The 19,399-nt window shown below is 39.8% G+C and overlaps 4 protein-coding genes across 4 annotated transcripts in view; 3 read left to right on the forward strand and 1 right to left on the reverse strand.

Annotated features, from left to right (window-relative positions):
• Positions 1 to 332: 332 nt before the first annotated feature.
• On the forward strand, positions 333 to 3,387 carry LOC104819220 (cytochrome P450 90B1-like). Its single transcript, XM_010549196.1, has 8 exons — positions 333 to 623; positions 697 to 1,021; positions 1,113 to 1,265; positions 1,479 to 1,748; positions 1,838 to 1,930; positions 2,066 to 2,144; positions 2,291 to 2,400; positions 3,078 to 3,387. The coding sequence occupies exons 1-8, from the start codon at positions 412 to 414 to the stop codon at positions 3,306 to 3,308; spliced, it is 1,473 nt and encodes a 490-aa protein (XP_010547498.1). The 5' UTR covers positions 333 to 411; the 3' UTR covers positions 3,309 to 3,387.
• A 360-nt stretch (positions 3,388 to 3,747) lies between these two features.
• LOC104819221 (succinate dehydrogenase [ubiquinone] flavoprotein subunit 1, mitochondrial) lies at positions 3,748 to 8,196 on the forward strand. The gene is made up of 16 exons (XM_010549198.1): positions 3,748 to 4,106; positions 4,436 to 4,603; positions 4,727 to 4,814; positions 4,988 to 5,134; positions 5,250 to 5,390; positions 5,551 to 5,636; positions 5,715 to 5,807; positions 5,887 to 5,950; positions 6,053 to 6,196; positions 6,364 to 6,551; positions 6,667 to 6,841; positions 6,919 to 7,089; positions 7,187 to 7,256; positions 7,335 to 7,455; positions 7,558 to 7,595; positions 7,726 to 8,196. The coding sequence occupies exons 1-16, from the start codon at positions 4,002 to 4,004 to the stop codon at positions 7,826 to 7,828; spliced, it is 1,902 nt and encodes a 633-aa protein (XP_010547500.1). The 5' UTR covers positions 3,748 to 4,001; the 3' UTR covers positions 7,829 to 8,196.
• Positions 8,197 to 11,757: 3,561 nt separating this feature from the next.
• Positions 11,758 to 12,837, forward strand: LOC104819222. Its single transcript, XM_010549199.2, has 2 exons — positions 11,758 to 12,255; positions 12,377 to 12,837. The coding sequence occupies exons 1-2, from the start codon at positions 11,809 to 11,811 to the stop codon at positions 12,422 to 12,424; spliced, it is 495 nt and encodes a 164-aa protein (XP_010547501.1). The 5' UTR covers positions 11,758 to 11,808; the 3' UTR covers positions 12,425 to 12,837.
• Positions 12,838 to 13,339: 502 nt separating this feature from the next.
• Positions 13,340 to 19,399, reverse strand: part of LOC104819223 — an 8,969-nt gene continuing 2,909 nt past the window's right edge. Inside the window, exons 12-25 of the mRNA XM_010549200.2 lie at positions 19,389 to 19,399; positions 19,188 to 19,289; positions 18,967 to 19,113; positions 18,727 to 18,889; positions 18,118 to 18,348; positions 17,877 to 18,031; positions 17,264 to 17,392; positions 17,013 to 17,130; positions 16,738 to 16,933; positions 16,435 to 16,546; positions 16,204 to 16,358; positions 14,464 to 15,832; positions 14,076 to 14,270; positions 13,340 to 13,975 (exon numbers count right to left, since the gene is read on the reverse strand). The exon at positions 19,389 to 19,399 is cut by the window's right edge and continues 47 nt beyond it. Coding sequence (XP_010547502.1) covers positions 13,499 to 13,975; positions 14,076 to 14,270; positions 14,464 to 15,832; positions 16,204 to 16,358; positions 16,435 to 16,546; positions 16,738 to 16,933; positions 17,013 to 17,130; positions 17,264 to 17,392; positions 17,877 to 18,031; positions 18,118 to 18,348; positions 18,727 to 18,889; positions 18,967 to 19,113; positions 19,188 to 19,289; positions 19,389 to 19,399 — 3,560 coding nt within the window. The 3' untranslated portion in view covers positions 13,340 to 13,498. The remainder of the gene's footprint in view (positions 13,976 to 14,075; positions 14,271 to 14,463; positions 15,833 to 16,203; positions 16,359 to 16,434; positions 16,547 to 16,737; positions 16,934 to 17,012; positions 17,131 to 17,263; positions 17,393 to 17,876; positions 18,032 to 18,117; positions 18,349 to 18,726; positions 18,890 to 18,966; positions 19,114 to 19,187; positions 19,290 to 19,388) is intronic.

Below are 19,399 nucleotides of genomic sequence, written 5' to 3' on the forward strand. Positions count from 1 at the left end.
AACTCGTTTAAGAGTCATATAAACGTGAAATATTTACCATATATATATATATATATATAAACGTGAAATATGAAATATATCAAGTGGTCTGACATTAGTAAAGGTGGTAATACTCTGCTCTAAAACTTTAAAGCAAACAAGGAAACAAAAGTAACACAATTTTAATGTGGAATTGGGAAAAGGCCAGAGAGAAACCATTGGCCGCTTATAATTAAAAAATAACTAATCGAAGATTTAATAAATTAATGAATATAATAATAATATAATTAAATTACTATGCGCCTCCGAACTCCTTTAAAAACCTCCTCTTAGACACAGAAGCTCCCTTTTCAGTAGAGGTCCTATTCCCAAGTTCTCTCTCCCTCCAAAAAAAAAAAACAGAGGAACTGTCGGGGGATAGAGAGAGACTCCATGTACGAAACAGAGGATACTCTCATGCTCCTTCTTCTTTTTCCTTCGGTTCTGTCTCTTGCTCTGTTCTTGATCCTTTTGGGAAGAAACCGGCCCAGATTCAATCTTCCTCCTGGTAACTCCGGTTGGCCGTTTCTCGGCGAAACCATCGGTTATCTAAAACCTTACTCCGCCACTTCCCTCGGACACTTCATGCAAGATCATATCTCCAGGTACTTCCCGACAAACCCAAATTTCCAAAGACTCTTGAAATTTTCTCCAATGTCTGAATTTGCCGGGTGGCAGGTACGGGAAGATATACAGATCGAATTTGTTCGGGGAGCGGACGATCGTGTCGGCGGACGAAGGGCTCAACAGGTTCATATTGCAGAACGAAGGGAAGCTGTTCGAGTGTAGCTATCCTCGTAGCATCGGAGGGATTCTTGGGAAATGGTCGATGCTTGTTCTTGTCGGGGACATGCACAGAGACATGAGGAGCATATCCCTCAATTTCCTCAGCCACGCCCGTCTCAGGTCGCACCTGTTGAAGGATGTCGAGAGGCATACTTTGTTCGTCCTCGATTCCTGGAAAGAAGACACCGTCTTCTCTGCTCAGGACGAGGCCAAGAAGGTCACCCATTCACTTCTCCACGATCTGGGGTTTTGATCATTTTGTATCTTCTGTGTTTGTTAATCCCTCTTATTGGCTTTTGCTTATACAGTTTACATTCAATTTAATGGCGAAGCATATAATGAGTATGGATCCAGGAGAGGAAGAGACAGAGCAGCTGAAGCGAGAGTATGTCACCTTCATGAAAGGTGTTGTCTCTGCTCCTGTGAATCTCCCTGGAACCGCTTACAGAAAAGCCCTGCGGGTAAATCTCTTCTTTTTAATTATACAATTGAACGTGACTGTAATTAGTTAAAAAAAAAACCATCAACCGAAAAGTAGGTTCCTGTCTGCGGTTGATGCTCTTGTCAAATTCAGAAAAAAGCCATCGAACTGCTGAGTAAAGATGTCATCTTTTTCTCTTTTCTCCATCGTAAACGTAAAACACAGTAAAACCCTTTTTGTTTTTTTACTGCAGTCACGGTCGACGATATTGAAATTCATAGAGGGGAAGATGGAAGAGAGGAAGGCAAGAATGAAGGAAGAAGGGAACGGAGAGGGGGGGAAGAAACAGAAGACGGACGGGGATCTCATGGGATGGGTGTTGAAGCATTCGAATCTTTCGACGGAACAGATTCTGGATCTGATACTGAGTCTGCTCTTCGCCGGCCATGAAACCTCATCCGTCGCCATTGCTCTTTCCATCTTCTTCTTGCAAGCTTGCCCTAACGCTATCCAGAAGCTCAGAGTAAAAGCACTTTAACTACCGCACATAACTTGCGTGTAAATTTGATTTACTGTGGATTAATGTTGGTGGGTTTGTCGTCAATGGCGAAGGAAGAGCATCTTGAGATTGCGAGGGGGAAGGAAGAGCTTGGTGAGACAGAGCTGAATTGGGATGACTACAAGAAAATGGAATTTACTCAGTGTGTATGTTCCTTTTTTCCGGTTTAATTATGATTTTTTTATGACATAATTATTCAGCTTTGTGTTATTAAACATTTTTTTTGTTTTTTTTATTAATGATTTATATGGTTCGTTTTTGGTCGCCTTTGTGATACGAAGGTCATAAGCGAGACTCTTCGGCTTGGAAATGTTGTGAGGTTTTTGCACAGGAAAGCACTCAAAGACGTTCGGTACAAAGGTAACATTTCGATTACACTTTTTTTTAAAAAAAATTTATTTTATGAAAGCAAATTAAAAAAAAAAATACCTTGAACGGTTGGTGGAATAAATTCACAATATAGATTTTTTATATATGAACGTGTGTTGGGAATTATTTTTTTAAAGGATACGATATCCCAAGTGGGTGGAAAGTGCTGCCGGTGATCTCAGCCGTCCATTTGGATTCTTCTTTGTATGGCCAACCTCACCTCTTTAACCCCTGGAGATGGCAACAGGTAAAAAAAAAACAAAACCTTGTTAATAAAAACATGTATGATCATATATATGTATATATATATATCCATGAATAGATAGCATCCCATAACCATGACTTTTACCATAATTATGAAAGTTGGATGAAGCGATGAACTTTTGTTTTTTTTTCCCATCAACCATCTTTCACATTTTATGGATCATTAATAAATACATGGACCGGTCAATGTACTCTTTGTGAGGATTACAATAAATGATAACGCTCGACAAAGCGAGTGGTGAAGCGTAAAAAAAAAAACAAAAATAAATTTGAGAAAAAGACAGATACGTGTTACGATACTGGATTCTTCGTATCGGCGAATAAGAGGTGACTTTGAAATTAATGTGGGACCCAATTCAAGGGAGAATCTTGGCCGTTGATCTTGACGTAATGTGTTGGATTCTCCACCATCGGTCGATCCAAATTTACAATTTAGTTATTAATTCTTTTTTCATGAACAGTAACTGTTTTCTACACAGTAAAAAAACCGTAAAGAATAATGGGTAAAATTGGTGGCATAATAATGATACAAGTGGTGGTGAGTGCAGTGGGTGCGAGATGATTAAAAAGCCCACGTGGGCGTGGTGCCAACATGCACGTGTGCTCTTCCTTCGCTTCGAATCCTCGAGGTCTTAAAACGTTTTGACGTTTCTAACGCAGGAAAACAACGGGGCGTGCGGGGGCACATCGAACTTCATGCCGTTTGGAGGAGGCCCGAGGCTCTGCGCGGGCTCAGAGCTGGCGAAGCTAGAGATGGCGGTGTTCATACACCATCTGGTCCTCCGTTTCCGGTGGGAGTCAGCGGAGGAGGACCAACCCTTCGCCTTCCCTTTCGTTGATTTCCCCAAAGGATTGCCTATCGTCGTCCGTCGTTATTGCAATCCCTTGTAGACCAAAAAAAAAAATTAATAAAAATTTAAATAAAACACGAGGATTGGTACGTTACGTTATACACCTTGTAAATTTCTCACTTCATTGATTTATATGTTAACGCTCAATATATTTATATGTGTAGTGTATGTCGTCTTTCTTTAACATATAAATCATGGTTTCTGCATTATCGTTTCCCTAAAGAATTCCCCAATGTCGCATACCACGATAATAAAAGAATTCGGAATTATATAATTATTGTTATCCTTAAAGGGCCTTCGGAAAGCCTATTTATAATTTCGATCATCATCTATGGGCTATTTTTTTTTTATCAAGTTCGATACTTTAGATTTTAACCATTCAGGCCCATGTCCCCCCTAAAATATACTCGTCTCGAATCAAATTTTGTTAATAAATATATATATATATTTTTCATATTAGACACGAGCCACGACCAATGGCAAATTGCGGGAGCGTCGGAAAGAGAATTGGGAAAACAGTAATTATCCATGGACAGTAGGGGTATTCGTGGCATTTAAAAAATAATGAGACACCCAAAGCCATTCGTGACCTCCAGGCGCGTGCCGGTTTTCCCTTTTCGAGCATATTTCTTCACTTTTGTTTCGTCGGGAAAAGTTCGTTCTTGTGAGTTTATTTCCCGGCGTTTGATCGAGAAAGGATTCGGATAAGAATCAGTGAAGGAAGAAGAAGAAGATGTGGCGCTGCGTTTCTCGTGGCCTTCGTGTTCCTTCTTCGAGGACATCGTTCTTCAATGACCATTCTGGATCTCGGTTTTCCAGATTCTTTTCCACCGGTTCGGTATGATCTCTCTTCGTTTCCCTCTTTTTTTTTTCTTTTTTTTTTGTCTTCTGATCTTCGAATCCGATCGTATCTGTATTATGTCTGAATCGAGTGTCTGGTATCCGAAGATATTGAAGCGGGAGATGGAGAGTGGCCGAACTCTGGTCTATTCATAGTTCAGAGCTCTTTCGGAAAATTTTGCGTTTACTTGTTTGGGAGTTGAGGAAATGAAATGGATAAGGGCTACGTTTTTGGTTATCGTTGAGATTTTGGTTCACCTTTGATCGGATTTATTTTATGGACCCGTTTTGTTTTTACTTTGTCTCTCTCGCGTAATTGTTTGGCAGACCGAGGGGAGATCCTCGTACACGATTGTGGATCATACATATGATGCGGTCGTCGTCGGAGCTGGTGGTGCTGGTCTTAGGGCGGCGATTGGATTGTCGGAGCATGGATTTAACACCGCTTGCATTACCAAGCTTTTTCCGACTCGTTCACACACCGTCGCTGCCCAGGTATTTGGACATGAACCCATGTTTATCACCGTGTTCTGAGATGAAAGTATCCCTCGAGAAAGAGAAGGGTGGGTATAAGTAGTTGCTTCGTGCCTCTAATCATAATGTGAAACCGTTGTAAAGGGTGGCATAAACGCTGCATTGGGAAATATGACAGAAGATGACTGGCGGTGGCACATGTATGACACTGTGAAAGGAAGTGACTGGCTAGGTATGCTTTTTTCTTACTTGGGAAGTCTTTCTTTTTCCATCAGTTTGCTTCTTTAACTGAAGTGGCTATGCGGTTCAGTTGTCATTTGGGGATTCCCATGGTAAGACAGCAACTTGAGAGCTTTTTTTTTTTTTCCTGTTTTGCTGACATGTTGTAGCCCTGAATATGTGCAGGTGACCAAGATGCCATCCAGTATATGTGTAGAGAGGCACCAAAAGCAGTTATTGAGCTTGAGAATTATGGGCTGCCATTTTCTAGGACTGAAGACGGTAAAATTTATCAGCGTGCATTTGGTGGTCAGAGTCTTGACTTTGGAAAAGGTGAGTTTTTTCCGGACATGCTAGGATTTAGAATATGGTTTGCTTCTGCTGTGAGTTTTACGAGTTTATTTGGTTGATTTCTCGTACTGGCTTACGTACTCTCGTAATTCGTCAGGTGGTCAGGCGTATCGTTGCGCATGTGCTGCGGATAGGACTGGGCATGCTCTTTTGCATACTCTCTATGGCCAAGCTATGAAGCATAACACCCAGTTTTTTGTTGAATATTTCGCTTTGGATTTACTGATGAATAGTGATGGTAAGTCAGATGGAATTCTTTTTCCTGCTGTTGTTGCTTCTGTTATGCTACAAAAGGTTAGGGACGTTTTAAGGTGTCTTGATTGCTCTCAGCAACCAATTTCTGATCCTGATGGGCAAGCACATTTGTAATGTAATGCGACATTGTTTCTGATGTTCAGGCAGCTGCCACGGTGTAATCGCGCTGAACATGGAGGATGGAACATTGCATCGGTTCCGTGCTGCACAGACAATTTTGGCCACTGGGGTAAAGTGTTTGTAAAGTAAATCTATCTGATCCAAAATTTTGAGCAGTGCAAATATATTTACCTGTTATTCTCTCTAGGGCTATGGTAGAACATACTTTTCTGCAACCTCGGCGCACACATGCACCGGAGATGGCAATGCCATGGTTGCACGTGCTGGACTTCCTCTCCAGGTTCATGTCTATTTCAGATTTTGGTTTGTATTCCTCTAGCATTTTCATGTTAACAACATTGCCGAACAACTTTATACAGGATTTAGAGTTTGTTCAATTCCATCCAACGGGCATTTATGGAGCGGGATGTCTCATCACTGAAGGTTGGTAACTGTTCCCACATCTTGAATCTGCTTACCAAGAAAGGTTCAAGGTGTTGATTTCTAATGCTGACTTATTCAATTCTTATCCATTTAACTTCACAGGGTCTCGAGGCGAGGGCGGTATTCTTAGAAATAGTGAAGGTGAACGTTTTATGGAACGATATGCTCCTACTGCCAAGGATCTTGCTTCGAGAGATGTTGTCTCCAGATCTATGACAATGGAAATTAGGGAAGGTCGTGGCGTAGGTACGTTCAACGTTCCGCTATGAATTGGATTTTATCTTCCAATCAACCTTTGTTACTTTGTTCCTTTCCCACAAGAGATATGGATTATAGAAAGCAGGTGGCAACCTTGTTCAATGATTGTCATTGCTGGATTGTCTGATTTGGATAACTGACACTGTATGCACCAGGACCGCTAAAGGATCACATCTATCTTCATTTGAACCATCTTCCACCAGAAGTCCTAAAAGAAAGACTTCCTGGTATCTCTGAGACTGCTGCCATCTTTGCCGGTGTTGATGTTACCAAAGAACCAATTCCTGTCTTGCCGACCGTACATTACAACATGGGTGGTATCCCTACAAATCACCACGGTGAGGTAAGAATATGTGAAGGCTTTGACAAAGTTTGCTTAAAAGTTATTTTACTGTGATTGGTGAAGCAGAGAACTCATTGAACGATGTGGCCAAAGTGATTTCGCTTATGTTATGCAGGTGGTTACCATTGAAGGCAATGATCCAGATGCCGTGATTCCAGGACTAATGGCTGCTGGGGAGGCAGCCTGCGCTTCTGTTCATGGAGCTAATCGGCTTGGTGCAAATTCACTGCTCGACATTGTTGTCTTTGGCCGTGCTTGTGCAAATAGGGTTGCAGAGATACAGAAGCCAGGTTTTGGTCTTTTTTTAAGAAGATAATATTTATTAAGAAGCAAATTCGCCCGTGATGGTATTATTTTCTTGGTACAGGGGAGAAACAGAAACCTCTTGAGAAGGATGCGGGTGAGAAAACTATCGCATGGCTGGACAAAATAAGGAACTCCAACGGGTCGCTTCCTACTTCTGAGATCCGATTGAACATGCAGCGAGTGATGCAGAACAATGCAGCTGTCTTCCGAACACAAGAGACTCTAGAAGAAGGTATATCTGTTATTTTAATATCTGTTATTATCAGCTCTCTCCTTTGGCCATTCTTAATACAAGAAGCACTCAGTCAGAGGCGTGTTTTAACATGCAGGTTGTCACTTGATCGACCAATCATGGGAGAGCTATGGTGATGTTCGGGTGAAGGATCGGAGTTTGATATGGTGAGACTTTGCGAACGGGTATCATGATGTTATGACGGCTGTGTCAATATTCTTAAGATGATGATTGGTAATTTGTAGGAACTCTGATTTGATCGAGACTGTAGAGTTGGAAAACCTTCTGATAAACGCATGCATCACCATGCATTCTGCTGAAGCCCGAAAAGAGAGCAGAGGAGCACATGCTCGGGAAGATTTCACGGTTGTGTCATAGACCCTCATTTGATGAATTCAACACTTCTCCTTTCCTTCTAAATGAACGTTTTAATTAATCCAACATTTGTTCTTTGGCTCCATTCCGCAGAAAAGAGATGATGAGAACTGGATGAAGCATACATTGGGGTGAGTGTATCGTTTCTCTCTTGCACAAATACATACATGATACATTCCGTATGCCATGCCATGCCATGTGTGTTAAACAATTGCAGCAATCTGATGAAAACTGCACATACATGTATATACACACACGCAGGTACTGGGAAGAAGGAAAGGTCCGGCTGGACTACAGGCCAGTTCACATGAACACTCTTGACAACGAAGTCGAGACTTTCCCGCCAAAAGCTCGTGTCTACTGATCTGAAGAGCCTTGAAGCCAATGCCATGACGCAGGTAACGAGCCAATCTCCAATAATATAGTTCGCGAGGAAGAGAAAAACAATACGAGAAAGAAACCAGGATCGCAGGAAGTGTTGTGTGGTGTCTTTTGGTCTTTGAGGGAGCATGAAATCAAAAGGAAGCGTTTGATTGGGGCTTAGGAATAAATTTAATTTTATTATGGGAGCATTTAATGTTACTAATAAAAATTTTATAAAACTTGCAATTAAATGAGAGAGAGGAACGATATACGGCCGTTTCCCTCCTGCCGGCCGGCCCACTACGATTTCATGGGGAACGATATACGGATTGGGCCTCAGAAAATTATAATGGGCTTATTATTATGATATGTTCGTCTCTATGTTTTTATTACGCAAATATATCCGTACCCCAACTAAATTCCGGACAGCTCATTGCTTCCATTTTGTCAGCTTGTTTTGAGCCGACCCATAAGTTCAAGTTATTTACTTCATAATAAACACGCATCTCTATAAATTAACTTTTTTTTAATTGTTTTAGAATCGAACAGGAACTTTTATTTAAAATAATAATAATAATGTAACGCCGCACGTACGCCTCCGTATAGTATAGTACGCTGTAAAACAGCTTTCGATGCATTAAATAGCTTTGTTCTAACTAAAAATATCGCTAATGTTGTTCACTCGTGAAATTTTCATATATATATATATATATATATATATATATATATATATGCATATGTATGTATTCAATCTCGGATAAAAATGGGATTTTTTTTCCATCGCGATCAGTTTTATGGTTCGAAATATTCGGGTGTTGGAATTTTTTTTTATCACATTTCCAAAAGATGCAACGACCTTTGACCAGTCATTGGCAGAACGTTGAACTCTTGGCAAGTTCGACACGTGGCGGAAACCCACTTGTTTGTGATTAATCACCTGAAAAAAGTTTTAATTGGAATTCGAACCATGTGATTGACAACCGGTGTCCTTTGACTGTACGTTAAATTCATATTATTTTATTTGTTTCATGCAATCAAACGATTAGGACTAATTTCATTATTTTATTATTATTATTACTACTACTTATGTTGTTGTCCAAAAGTCTCTGCCTCTGTCACTCCCTCGAATTCCTCGTCTCAAAATTAAAACTAATCAGATCCAAATCACCACTTTTAGTATTACGAAATCCCTGAGATCTTCCATAAACATTTTTTTATTATGATAGATAAATAATGGATCGGTGACAGAAATCGCTGGTCAACCAAGGGGTGGCGAATAAATTAAAAGGACAATATTCACTTCAAAAAGTATGTTGTATCACACCATATCATATGGTCTTTGTTTGTTGTTTCTTGTCCCTATGTGCCGAATATATTTTAAATTTACAACGTATTTCCTGTTGTAAAAACAACAAAAGTGAATGAATTCATTTTCATAAAATAAATAAAAAAAGTTAACTCGATTTATGTGAATGAGGTCTCCACAAGACATACATTCTTCCAGCATATATAAGATACTGTAGTTAATTAATTATTGGTACTATATAGTTGGACATTAATGTATTGAAAGGTATGCTTTATCATCATTATTATTTGTGTTTTTTTTTGTAAATAACAATAATAATGTGTTGTTGGTTATATCGTATGCTGTGGTATGGTTGAGAGGTGTTTAATGAGTTTCAAATGTGAATAAAATACAAGAAGTATAAACTGGTTGAACACTATATATTATTATTATTATTATTATTATTATTATTATTGTTATTATTATTGTTGAGAAAATGGTGGATAGGGGCAGAAGAAGCACGTGGGGAGAGAACTGAGGAGTCGGTATCGCCAGCTCACCTCACTTTCCTTTTTTACTCATTCTAGTCAATGTTGCGTCAACGCTCCTCTCCCGTGGCCTCCGCGGCATTTTTCACATCTACTGCTGCTATTTACTCCATCCGTTTCAAAATATTTATAGTTTTAAATTATTTTCCATGTTTTAAAATATTTATCATTCTACATTCTCAAAATATTTTTTACCATGGTTTCTAATTTTATCTTTATCAAATTCCAATAAATTATTAATGATAACATTGTTTTTATCATTAAATAAAATTATATATGACTTTTTCTTTCTTATCTAAAAAAATACGAAATAATCTAAAACAACAATTATTTTGAAATGAAAGGAATATTTATTATTCATCTTTTGCCTATTTCATCTTGTTTTCATAATTCATTACCATATCCACATATATTCATATATTTTAATATATATACATATATATTCATAAACCATAAATCGAGTAATTAGTGATTATTTATATGTGCTCGAAACAATTCAAAAGGCTCTTATTTTTTGTTTTTAAAATGAGGAGGAAAATGAGTGACGTAGCTTTCAGTGACACTTGCGTGGAAGAGATGCCATCCCTCCAAATCTGGCCATCTTACACTTTCCTTTTATATCTTTTCTTTTTCTCTTTTATTAATCTCCCTTATTCGAATTTGAAATCCTTTTTCTGGTCCCACTCTTGCTTTTTTATTTTTATTTTCATTTTTTTTTATCAAAAGGTAGTTACCCTCAAAATGAATATAATTCCCCTTAAAAAAAAGTTCGACCTTTTTCGATATTCTTTTAACAAAGAAAAGACAATGATATGTTTTTTTTTTATAACATCAGTGAATCCGTGACTACCTTCCCTTACAAATGGAGACGAATTGGCCACCACTCGCGTCTAACGGTCCATCGCAGACCTGGTCACCAGACGCGCCTAACGCTCGGGTCGTAGTTAAGTTTAGACGCCTGCGGGTCAAACCCCAAGCCCACACGCACGAACCTGCAACACACGTGTAGGAGGTAAATCAGCCCGTTATGACAGACTGACAGGCGAGCAGGTCAGAGGAAGTGAGACGACGAGAAATCGAACTCCCCACGTCATGGGTGCTCCCCATGCTCACAAGCAGCTGACCTGGGACGAACCCCATGATATGGGTTTTTGTTAAACTTGATGTTAAAATTTGAATGTAGAGACTTCGTTGTTTAGTGAATATGCAAAAAACGTTTTAAAAGAAGATTGGGTATATATTTGTTCACAAACATAGAATATTACAGATATCAAATTACAACATTAGCGAGCTGTACCTTCAAAAACATTTGTCCTCGTAAATTAAATGAAAAATTTAAAAAACGGATAACACGTCGCGACAAAAACATCATATCGTATGCACACACGACAAGACATTTGTAAGGAAAAAAAAAGACTGGAAATTGCACAATTTTTTTTATTATATATATTTTTAATTTGTTTATTAAAGGGGGAAAGAAATGGTACCCAAAACTGCGAACAAAGAACACGAACCACCCTTCTCCTCCGTTTTGAACAACAAACATAAATACAGAACAGTTTCCACTTGTTATTTAAGTCTCGCAACAGTGTCGGAGTGTGTGTCAGCAGAAATTCTCGGACCTACTAATGGTCATTATCCAGACAGCCACTCAACAAGTGCCACGTGTACTCAATATACACAAGATAACCAAGGTGTCGAGATATTTTTTATAAAAAAAAAAGAGAAAAGGTTTATTATTTCTCTCTCTCTCATTAATTTCGTATCGGTTTGCTCATTCATTACGGTTCTCAATTACACACATTAAAAAAAAAAAAAAATTCAAAATCAGGATTGCAATACAATCAGATTTTTGTATTTTTATAATGTAAATGGAGATGTTTTATTATTACAAAATCAATTCTTTTCATTTTATATGACGTCGTCTTTTACAAATTATTATTTTAAAACTCAATAAACGATTTTTTCTTTTTCTTTTTTTATGAAAAATTATTTAAACACAGTACTCGCAGTAACTGGACAATGCTTATCTGTGTACGCGAGGGCCCCTCAAAGAATTTAATCTCTCTCTCTCTCTCTCTCTCTCTCTCTCTCTCTCTGCCCCTTTTTATACAGAGTTTAATTCGAAACGATTAGCCTTCGTCGCTAATGGCATGCTTAGAAATGTACAACTCCAATGGCGGTGTTCCCATTAGCCCTAGGATCTCCTTCTCCAACGACTTCGCCGACATCAGCCCGCAGAAGAACAACAGCACGAGAACAAAGGCATCTTCGTCGCCATCGTCTGATTTCGAGTTCTCGGTCACGAACAACGCAATGATGACAGCCGACGAGCTCTTCTTCAAAGGAAAGCTCCTGCCTTTCAAACAGACCAATCACGTCCAAAGGACCTTGAGGGAAGAGCTTCTGATCGAGGAAGAGGGTTCTGAAGGCCATGGCTTCTTCACACTCAAGCCACCGCCGTCGTCGTCTTCTTCTTCCTCGAAGGGAAGGTGGAAGGGGCTGCTGGGCTTCAAGAGAGACCACGTTGGATCCAAGAAAGCTCATAAGATCAGCGAGGGGAGATTTGTTCACCCGGATAACAAACAATCTCAGGTACTTTTTTTTTTCATTTCTCTTCACAAAATCTTGACGAATGGGTGTCGCGTTACTTCATCGTTTACCTAAATGTTTTGTTTTTTCGTTCGGGTTTCATGCAATTCTCTTCCGTTTTCAGGAAGGAGAGTACTCGACTTGGAACGGAACGGATGGTGACATGCAGTGAACTCGGATTTTTGTCCTAGGATGATGTTTAGTTCACTGATTTTAAGTTAGATTTTGTTAATCTTAGATCTGAAAAAAAAAGGATTGTTAGAATCGTTTTAATGGCGGTGGCCGAGATGATCTTTCCATTGACCCTTTTCCACTCTTCATGTTTTTGTCGAATCTGGTGAGTTATTTTACTTTCCAAGAGAAAAAAAATTATATATATTATGGTGAAGTCATTATCTGGGTATTGTTTGAGCTGGAGTTGGGAATTTGGGTGTTTGGTTGTACCAAAAGAAAAGACGCTCTCGTTATGTTATGTTCTTGGAGTTTCGACATGTGTCTTGTCCGATGGAATAATGGATCTTCTTGTCTCGAGAGATATCATTTGTCTCACGATTTATAATATATTCAACCTCGCTTTCTTTTTTATTCGGATCTGTTCCTTTCACTGGAAATGTAAACATGATATGATATGTTCGAGGATTTGTATCTAAACGGTTTATACATCAAATCTTATATTCGGACCGGAGGTGAACTCATTGCAGTCAACAGGTTTTTTTTTAAAAAAATAAAAGAATAAACAAATAGACGAATACCATAAAAGTTAAGACATGTTTTGCTTAAAAACTGTTTCCGTGTCATGTTTCCAAACATAGACCAACACAAGCATTTGCTATTTGCGCAGCGAAAATATAGAAATTCAAACTCCCAAAAGCTAGTGTTCATGATCGAATGTAACTGTAAAAAATGATTAAGATTTAATCCATCTATTTTTTTTAATCACTCTTTCAGCCGAATTTATATATCTTTTTAGTAAATATATATACATATATATATATATAGCCATTTTCTTAATTTTCTTTCACTTGATGGATTATATTATACATCTTCTCTCTATCTATATGATTATCATTCTATCAATTACTGGATATCGTAAAGACTAAATCTAAAAAGATAGAGGTAAATATGGAACAAGATGATTCAAGTTATCGTACACATACACACGAAGACACCGCAACCCCAAAATTGAGTGCTCTAGTTTATCACAAACGTCTTCAAGGAACTTGTTTGAAACTATCATATGCTTTTTTCAGCCGAACGGTGTAGGAACAGGAGCAGGGCCAGCGAGTGCATCCGACCGTTTGATGCTTCCCATTCCGCAGATGATACAGCCAGGTGCCGAGAGAGCCGTGAATTTTGCACCGCATAGATCACACACGTCATACCCGATGGTGGATAATCGGCTCAGCGTGGCCGCGCAGAATTGGGATGGATCCTCTAACGGGTCGATGGTTTTGTTCAATGCACCTCTCTGGGCACACAGATCAACCAGACCCTTCAGTTCTTCCTGCTTGCTCGGCGGCGCCTTTGATAGAAGCAGTTCCAGCATCTGTTTCGAGTATCCGTAGTTTTGGACCTCCATGTTCCGTTTGATTGCAGTCCGTATGCAGTTTATGCGGTGCTTTGCCAGCAACGGAAGTGATGCTAGATGCCTGGACAGCCTCGCCATCTCGTCTTTTGCGCTTATAGCACTCGCTCCCTGTACCCTTTGTAGCCTTGAAATTTCCTGCCAAAAAAAAATGCAAGTAGATGGTGATGGTTCATAGCTTTAACAGCTTTTGAGGTTTGCTTGCTGGCGTGTATTGGTGGAAAGATGAGGGTAGTACCCGGAGGAGAGTTACAGCGATCTTGTACTGAGCGCAGATTGTGGCTTGAGCCTTAATGTCTGCTCCACGTGATTGATCCTTAGCCAGAGCCAGGAATCCTTCATCAAAGCAAGACAGTGCATCTGGAAGATGATTTTGTTCGAGGTGAGCAAGTCCTATCTTGAAACATACTGCAGCTGCTGCTCCACGGGGAACCTGCCAACGTTAAATCGCGCGGAAAAGAAGATGCATCAGTCAACTATGCAATTATGTCTCCCATAAAAAAAATGAAAAATGATAAAAACTTTTGGAGGAACAACTCCAATCTATCCATATGACGATCTTATTTATGTATCCATATGAACAATCCTGGATTGACGGGGAGACATCTAGGAACAAACATATTCACCTGTCCTGGACGCACAGATGCAGGAGGTGATGCAGGCTGTCCGGGAGGTTTTCCAGAATCACCGGTATTTGAAACTCCGAGGATGCTAAGATCAAGGGGCTGCGTGGAAACAGGGACCGGTGATGGCTGAACCCCAGGAGTCTGACCAGGTGACTGCGGAGGAACACCACCGTCAGGTAGCCCAACAAATTGTGCAGGAACACCAGGTTGTTGACTTGCCTGAGGAGGAACACCACCGACATCAGTTGCAATGGTGGTCGCTTGGCTGGGGGGAACAACCTGGTCAGACCCGACTTGAGAAGCTTGGTCCATTTTGGAAAGGTAAGTGCCGGGAGGAGGCAAGGTCTTAGCAACTTCCACAGAGGGGATTGTGTTTTGGAAGAAGTCTTCTGGGATAGGTCCACCTGTGACTCCTACTCCCTTAGAAGCTGGAGCTGGCTGCAAAACTGGTTGTGGTTGCGGTGTCCATGACTCCATCCCGAAAAGATCAGCAGGGACTGATGCCGCTCCGCTTGTCGATGCAGAAGGTTGGTTTAACATCTGACCTAAATCCTGGGATCCCGCAGTTAGAGATTTCGTTCTACTTATCGGCAGCCCCAACCCATCTCCGAGCTTAAATGTTTTTGCAGCTTCTTTGAGCTTATCAACATCCACAGTAGTAGATGTAACCGGCTTATCTCGTATTCTAATTTGCAATTTCTTAGGTTTTTGTACACCTTCCTCATCACTGCTACTGCCATCACCGGCTGCTCCATACATTGATTTCTTGAATTCTTCGGCAGCCTTAGCCTGTTCATCGGTCGTGGATTTTTTCGTAAGAGCATCCAGACCCATCAAGGAACTGGGTTCGGCAGCTGGAAGTGCCAAAGGTTTATCTGATACAGGTTTACCCAAGGAGCTAATTGCGCCAGGTTTGGAAACCAAGCTGTCTTCTCTCACTTCCACCACATTAACTCTGCCTCTGATACAACCCAAGTAAACCCCGATATGGTTAGATACTATTGAGGGGATTGTACCTTCATCATTCTTCATGTATGGCATTACTTCCCCAGCTAGTTCCCATTGAGGTATGCTCTTCATGTCAGTTGGAGTTTTGATTTCCCAGTTTCCGCCACCCCATTCTGGTCCTTTTGGAACCATACTCTCAGCTGCAAAATTAGCAAAAATTCCTTGGGTCCATCCGGTGGACCGTACTCTTAAGATTCTTTCACAGTACCGCCTCAACTCTGGATCTCCATTTTCATCTTCCAATTTCTGAGCCAGGCGACGCATAGCACTAGGGTTGAGGTGGCATATGAAAAGATGTAGCATGCTCTCATAATCTGCTATAACTTCAAAAGTTTCCTTTGCGCTGTCAAACTGACCATATCTACAGGAGTAAATGCCCAAGAAGTCAGAAAATTGGAACCTTGTAAATCACAATTCACTTAAACAAAAAAAGCATATGAAGGTAATTCAGTACAGCGACGAGGAAGTGGTACATTATGGCACTATACGTAGTAATTGAGGGCAGGGACATAAATATCGTGACGAGGCTTCAAAGCCCAGTCCAAGATACACAAAAACTCATCACCATATTTATGTCCCTGCCCTCAAGGTATAGTACCATAATATACATATTGACAGCAGGGACATATATATCATGATGAGGCTTCAGAGCCCAGTTCAAGGTACACTAAAACTCATCAACAATAAATACGAATCGGAAAATTTCATTTCTGTCCTTGGAAATTTACTTACCTAATACAGGCATATCCTAGCTGTCGGAACCTCTGGAACAAAAGAGAAGTTGGAGGGCATTTTGGGTAGTCTCTGGAGCGCAAGAATTCGTCCTTCAAGACAGAAAGTGCAGTAGAGAACCGGAGAGCCTTGATCGCATATGCGCAACGTAACACCTAAATTTGTTCGGATGCCATTTAGAACACGAACCATGAGATGTTTGGTGATAAGATATACCAGAATTAGGCTTACCTGCGTAAATTGCGGACCTGATTGAGCTAATGATACAGCAAGATCTCCACATATTGGAGGGCCTCTAGCAAGAATATCGAGAGATCTAGGAGTGATTCGCAAGCTATCAAACCTGCAACAATTATACGGTGAAAAAAAAGATGTCAAAATAGGGACAAAGTCACAAACATTAATGGCAAAAGAACGATAGAAGAGTTCAACTCCATTTTCTGTGGGCCAGTTACTGAATATCTGATATTTAAAATATCATATACCGTACTAGAAATTTAATTGCAATAGAAACCTCAAAGGACAGTAGAAGACCTTGATGTTATTTGATATAATATTTCGGAAAGATCCAGTTTCTGCTCAAAGGTTTGTTGCATTGTAGCAAATCCAATTAAAAGTGGTTCAAGAAGCCCCACAAGGCAGCTCTTGATTTCAACTCCTTTCTTCTGCTTTGGACTTATATCAGTGGGATTTGCGAGCAGCAAGCGGTCATTCAAGGCTCCAACAATGGCTTCATAAAGGAAGACAGTTTCATTTATTGCAATACCATAATTTCATCCTAAGTATCCACAAAAGCACAATTTGCTTACCTGCATATGGCAGGCTAGTAGAAAGAATGGTCCGTACTTTTCCATCCCAGCCAAGCATGCAAATGGAAGTTGCTGTAGAAAAGAGAAGGGCAGGCCCTACCCATAAAAGAGATCTAAAGTGTGCAGAAGTTAAGGGCTTCCACATACACCAGCGAGACTAATTTCACAAAAATAACATGATATGGTCGGTAGTGATGTGAATTTGTGTGTGCACACATAAAAGAGGAGCATGTTAGTTTGATCAAGGATATCGATGGCAGTCCTCTATCAAATTTTCTTGAGCTGCTTCCCAATATATCAAGTTCTGCAGACACCATCAACACCCTTTGAGTAGTTAATATTCCTGCAACTTGGCCTCTGGGGGTTTCTTGCCATTGAACCTGTAGAGGAGAGACACGAAAATTTATCTGTCACTGAAATCAAGGGGGAGAAACTAATTTATAGGCCTTGACTCTAACTGACAATCGTCTCTAAATAAAGAAGTAAAATATCACCAATGTCATGCAGAAGTATATCATTGACTCCAAAGCCCTCAAGGAGTTTCATTTTGTGTGGCAGTACAAAAAACAAAAGTTGATGTCAAGCGTGTCATTCTCCTAATTTTCAATCTTATTTTCCCAAAATGAGATCATTTTGGCTTCAATAAAGAACTCAAAATGTGCAAACTGCAGCTCAAATAAGGGTGCAAAATCCAAATACCAAATCTTTTTATTTGGCTCAGTGATAAGCTTCCATAATATCCCGTGGAAATTTTGGTTAGCAAGTTAACAACCACACAACAACACTGCTAACACAGAAACATGTGTTGAAGTAGAGGCAGTAACTATCAGTTGATCATTTGGGTTTCCCAGAGGACCTGATTACCTGGAGAACAGTTTCATGTTTCTTCAACTTGATTGACTTTCTGCCTTCGGTTCTTGTTGAGATATAATGACCATCGGAAGTTGAAAGGCGGTATCCTTGAAACAATCTTGCCAACCCAATTTGGCTTCCATTACAAGCAAACATCAAAGCCGACTCTGTTAATCATATGCGGCATCAGTTCGCAGTGGCATATTTCCAATGATAGGCAATCTTACAAGAATGGAATTATATGATGCAATACCTATAGGAGTGGAAAAGATGCGATCTACTTCGGTCTCAAACATGAATTGTTGAGGACCTTGAATAGCAGAGGCATTTGCATCCTTAGTTTGGTTCTCCTCAGATAATAAATTTTTCTCATTGTCTTCTATTTTGGTTAGTTTTGGGAGGATATACATAGACAATCCCGTTTTCTCATCATCAAGAATTGCAAACTGATCATCGTCAGGGCCAATAAAGGCGGCATCACAACCTGGAAAGCAAAGGAAAATACATTGGAAACAAACATTTTGCTATTGCAAGTGCAATACAGAAGACAGGACACAAAAAGAATTAACACTTAAATTCCAAGTAAACATAGAGAATTTATTTGAAATGTTCTTTTTCCCAGATTGTCCACTCAAGCTGATATAGCACTCAGAATTTGAAAAACAAACACCTACTGTTTTATAGCATACCCGATATATCAAAATGAGTGAATAGAATATGTTACTATACATTATCCTAAAACTAAACAAAATCTGAAGCCAGATAGGACATTTTGAAAATTGGATTTTCTTGGTATATCAAGTAATTCATTGGCGTGCACAAACTACAGACAGCAGCTAGTGGAATCAATACACAGGCATACCTTTAACAGTGCTTCCTTTGCTGTTAGGTAGTTGAGAACCAGTATTTTCCCAGTAAAGCACCACTTCATTAGTGGCACCACTAAACTCATATGTAACCAGAAATAGGTGCCTTTTATGACTGTATATTATGTGTTTTGGTTGATATTCCACATTTCCAGGAATCTGAAATCAGAGGTTGCGGTAAGTAGAGATAGACCAACAATAAGTTGAATTCATATAGTACGACTATCAAACATTACCGAGGTGTAAAGTTTCTTGTAGATATTATCAGTTCCGGAACAGAGATTGTATGCCATGAGGTTGAGACCATCGATATAAAAAGCCCTCACAGGATAGTGAAGAACCCTGTTCGGCTTATTGAAAAAATTGAGCTCCAAATGAAATGGCTGCCAAAGAAGTCATCCCATCAGACGATAAGTCAGCTTCTACAGCAAAAAAATTATGAACAACAGTTACATACCTGGCAAACGGGAATATCTTTAAGCTGATCCTTTGTATGCACGACAGTGATAAGGGGTAACCTCGATATTGGTGCAGTTTTGGCATGACCCTCCATAAAATGCTGCAAAGATCATGTAACAACATTTAGCTAGAATAAGATCTACATCACATAAGGAACGTGATGTGTAAATGGAGCAAAGAAAAAACTAAAACAGCATACACTATGCAGGA

This window comes from Tarenaya hassleriana, unplaced genomic scaffold (genome assembly GCF_000463585.1).
Source record: "Tarenaya hassleriana unplaced genomic scaffold, ASM46358v1 Cleome3, whole genome shotgun sequence".
Lineage (NCBI taxonomy): Eukaryota > Viridiplantae > Streptophyta > Magnoliopsida > Brassicales > Cleomaceae > Tarenaya > Tarenaya hassleriana.

Bases quoted from the DNA above. Each gene is read 5' to 3' on its own strand.
- LOC104819221 (XM_010549198.1), top strand. From the start codon at position 4,002: ATGTGGCGCTGCGTTTCTCGTGGCCTTCGTGTTCCTTCTTCGAGGACA. The intron at 5,135-5,249 runs GTGAGTTTTTTC...GTAATTCGTCAG, and splicing joins GAGTCTTGACTTTGGAAAAG to GTGGTCAGGCGTATCGTTGC. The intron at 7,257-7,334 runs GTGAGACTTTGC...GGTAATTTGTAG, and splicing joins AAGGATCGGAGTTTGATATG to GAACTCTGATTTGATCGAGA.
- LOC104819220 (XM_010549196.1), top strand. From the start codon at position 412: ATGTACGAAACAGAGGATACTCTCATGCTCCTTCTTCTTTTTCCTTCG. The intron at 1,749-1,837 runs GTAAAAGCACTT...TCAATGGCGAAG, and splicing joins ACGCTATCCAGAAGCTCAGA to GAAGAGCATCTTGAGATTGC. The intron at 2,145-2,290 runs GTAACATTTCGA...ATTTTTTTAAAG, and splicing joins CAAAGACGTTCGGTACAAAG to GATACGATATCCCAAGTGGG.
- LOC104819222 (XM_010549199.2), top strand. From the start codon at position 11,809: ATGGCATGCTTAGAAATGTACAACTCCAATGGCGGTGTTCCCATTAGC. The intron at 12,256-12,376 runs GTACTTTTTTTT...TTCCGTTTTCAG, and splicing joins CGGATAACAAACAATCTCAG to GAAGGAGAGTACTCGACTTG.